This window comes from Toxorhynchites rutilus, chromosome 2, assembly GCF_029784135.1.
Source record: "Toxorhynchites rutilus septentrionalis strain SRP chromosome 2, ASM2978413v1, whole genome shotgun sequence".
In the NCBI taxonomy this organism is placed as follows: domain Eukaryota; kingdom Metazoa; phylum Arthropoda; class Insecta; order Diptera; family Culicidae; genus Toxorhynchites; species Toxorhynchites rutilus.
In genome coordinates, this window is record NC_073745.1 from 42,562,569 (window position 1) to 42,565,651 (window position 3,083).

General features: G+C 43.7%; 1 protein-coding gene across 2 annotated transcripts; it reads left to right on the top strand.

Annotated features, from left to right (window-relative positions):
* Window positions 1–271: 271 nt before the first annotated feature.
* LOC129768048 (uncharacterized) lies at window positions 272–2,179 on the top strand. 2 transcript variants are annotated; one of them, XM_055769423.1, is made up of 3 exons: window positions 272–361; window positions 538–793; window positions 972–2,179. In XM_055769423.1, exon 3 carries the CDS (start codon window positions 1,047–1,049, stop codon window positions 2,073–2,075), a length of 1,029 nt encoding a protein of 342 aa, XP_055625398.1. In that variant the 5' UTR covers window positions 272–361; window positions 538–793; window positions 972–1,046; the 3' UTR covers window positions 2,076–2,179. The 2 variants fall into 2 exon arrangements, with proteins under 2 accessions (XP_055625398.1, XP_055625397.1); XM_055769422.1 differs by having other exon boundaries at window positions 538–2,179.
* The last annotated feature ends 904 nt before the right edge of the window (window positions 2,180–3,083 follow it).

Genomic DNA, 3,083 nt, shown 5'->3' on the forward strand with positions numbered 1-3,083 from the left:
TCGGCGAGATGCATAATAGTACGAGAGAGAAATTCCTATATTTAGCATCATTATCAAAAGCGAAGCTGAGCTTGCATTTGGTTGACTGGCTTAGAATCATTGCATGCGGTCGAGAGAAAGCTCCCCGCTAGCTTTCACTTTATTGAAACGCCAGAAATAAATATTGACACTGATAATTGTCCGTTGCCTAATGACGCTAATTGGCAGGACAGCGCGTCTGGAAATATAATATAATCAGCGTAATTTCTGAGTTTGAGTTTCCTGGGGGTAGTTCATGAAATACAACCGTGAAAATAATCGGCTTAAAGTGAGATTATGATTCATTATTTTTTTGGTTCTAATTTGCGCCACCATTGAATAGGTAATATTATCATAATGTTTTTAATAGAATTTTAACTATCTGTTCGTCGTTCGCTTCATTCCATTTTTCGATACTCAACAAAACACCAATGATAAGTGCACATCAGCATTTAAACTTTCGCACTATCATGTACGCAGATTACAATCTAGTGACTAAGTGCTTAATCCTTTTATTAGGAGACGTTTCCCATTTGCTTATCAACCTTACAATGAACCTCCACCAAGCTAACTTTGACGGCGCTATCACTAATGCATGCAGGGATAAAAGCTACGTAACATTTATCAGTCACTCTGTACACTGATATGAATTGTTATATTTCAGCTTTCAGGTTCAACTTATCCATTTCGTAATTGTTTGAAATTGTTGACGAGAAAAAATGGAAAATTACAATAAAACATACTATTTTAAAATTTTGTCGCAAACAACGTTTAGGTAAGGCTGATATTAGAGGTAAGCATGAACAGAACAATCGAAAAGACGACCGAATGAGGATAGCACATCTTAAATGGTGTAGAAGTTTGGCATAGTAACGGGCGTTAAATAAAAAATGAAAATTTTTTCAATGCCTTTCAGTAACTCAAATAAAGATGGTAAAATTTTCTTTCTCCAGGAAAATTGCTCTTTGGGCTCCCTAGAAACAGTAGGCGTGTTTGGTTTTGCTAGTTTGAATTTAGTCAAAGCAAAGATGGCGTCGAAACAGCACGTGCTCCGCGAACGCATTGTACGGTTCTACGAAACGCATTTCCAGCAAGGAAAAAAGTTCACGGTGGCACATTTTAAGGAAGAAAATGTACCTGTCAGTACGGTATATCGTATCCTGGATTCCCTGAACGTAGAGCGGACAGTCGGAAGTGGTCGTCCGGTGACGATAATGACGAAGCAGAGAAAGACATCGTTAAAGAAGCTGTTTGACAACAAGGACGCAACCAGCCTGCGTGACGCCGGTCGGAAATATGGCTGCTCCCACGTATTGATCCATCGGACCCTCAAGATGGAAGAAATCGTCTGCAGGAAGAAGACGAGGTCGCCGGAGTACACGGAGGAGCCGATTGAGACGGTTAAATCACAGTGTCGGTGGACGACCAAAAAATACCGCGGGACGTCTTTCGTTCTGGACGACGAAAGCTATTTTCCGTTGTCCAAAACGCATATTCCAGGAAATGATAATTACTACTCCAGCGACAAGTCATCCACACCGCCTGAAGTGAAATACAAGTTCAAGCACAAGTTTGTAAAAAAGGTTATGTTGTACATCGCCATTTCCGACCGGGGCATTTCAAAGCCTTGGTTTAAGCCGAGCGGTCTGGCAATCAACCAACAAATCTATCGAGAAGAGTGCCTCGATAAAATCCTGCTGCCGTTCCTGAACGAGCATCACGCGGATGGGAAGTACGTCTTCTGGCCGGACAAGGCATCTTCCCACTACGCCAAGAAGACGCTGGCGTATCTTGAGGAGAAAAAGATACCGTTCGTGCCGAAAGATCGTAATCCAACAAACTTGCCACAGTGCCGCCCAATAGAGGATTTCTTTGGCTCACTCAGTGCCCTAGTGTATAAAAACAATTGGAGGGCCAAGGACACGAAGCAACTGACTACAAGAATCCGGAATTGTATCCGGAAAATGGACGTAAGTGCCGTACAACGTTCTTGTGAGAGCATCGCGACAAAGTTGCGTCGAACAGCAGGCCACGGCCCTTACTCAAACATTCACTGACATTTTTTTGAAGAGAATACATTATATTATTAATAAAAAATACTGAAATCGATGAAAAACAAAAATTTTTTTTTATATGTGATTAAAAAAATTCTCATTTTTTATTTAACACCCGTTAGTACCAGATGAGCGTCCGAGCGTCTGTTCACCATGGAGGTGCGGCTCAAAACAGCGTCTGATCACCATGTTAGAGGCGGCTGATCACTGTCTTCGTGCCAGCGGGGACTCTAAAAAGAGCTGTGCACGACGGTCCTCCGGCGAGACAGGGGGTTGGTGCAGGCCCTGCAAGCCATCCGTAAAAATAAAACGCACAGGAAAATTCACAAAGAAATTCGAGACAGGACAATCGGACTAGACCTACGCAAAGAACACGGACTAGAGATTGGAAACTCGGAACATGGAACTGCAAGTCTCTCAATTTTCTTGCGAGTACCCGAATTCTTTCGGAAATATTGAGAGCCCGCAATTTCAACATCGTAGCGCTGCAGGAGGTGTGCTGGAAAGGTTCGATGGTGCGATCGTTCCATGGTGGATATACCATCTATCAGAGCTGCGGTAACACACACGAGCTGGGTACAGCTTTCATCGTGATGGGGGAGATGCAAAAACGGGTGATTGGTTGGTGGCCGATCAATGAAAGAATGTGCAGATTGAGGATGAGAGGCCACTTCTTCAATATCAGCATTATCAACGTCCACAGCCCCCATCTAGCTAGCACCGATGATGATAAAGAAGAATTCTACGCGCAGCTAGAGCGTGAATACGATCGCTGCCCAAAACACGACATCAAAATCGTCATCGGTGATTTGAACGCTCAGGTCGGCCAAGAGGAGGAATTCAAACCGGTAATTGGTAGGTTCAGCGCCCATCAGCGAACCAACGAAAACGGCCTAAGACTTATCGACTTCGCTGCCTCCAAGAACATGGCCATACGTAGCACCTTCTTCCAGCACAGCCTCCAATACCGTTACACCTGGAGATCACCACAGCAAACAGAAACACAAATTG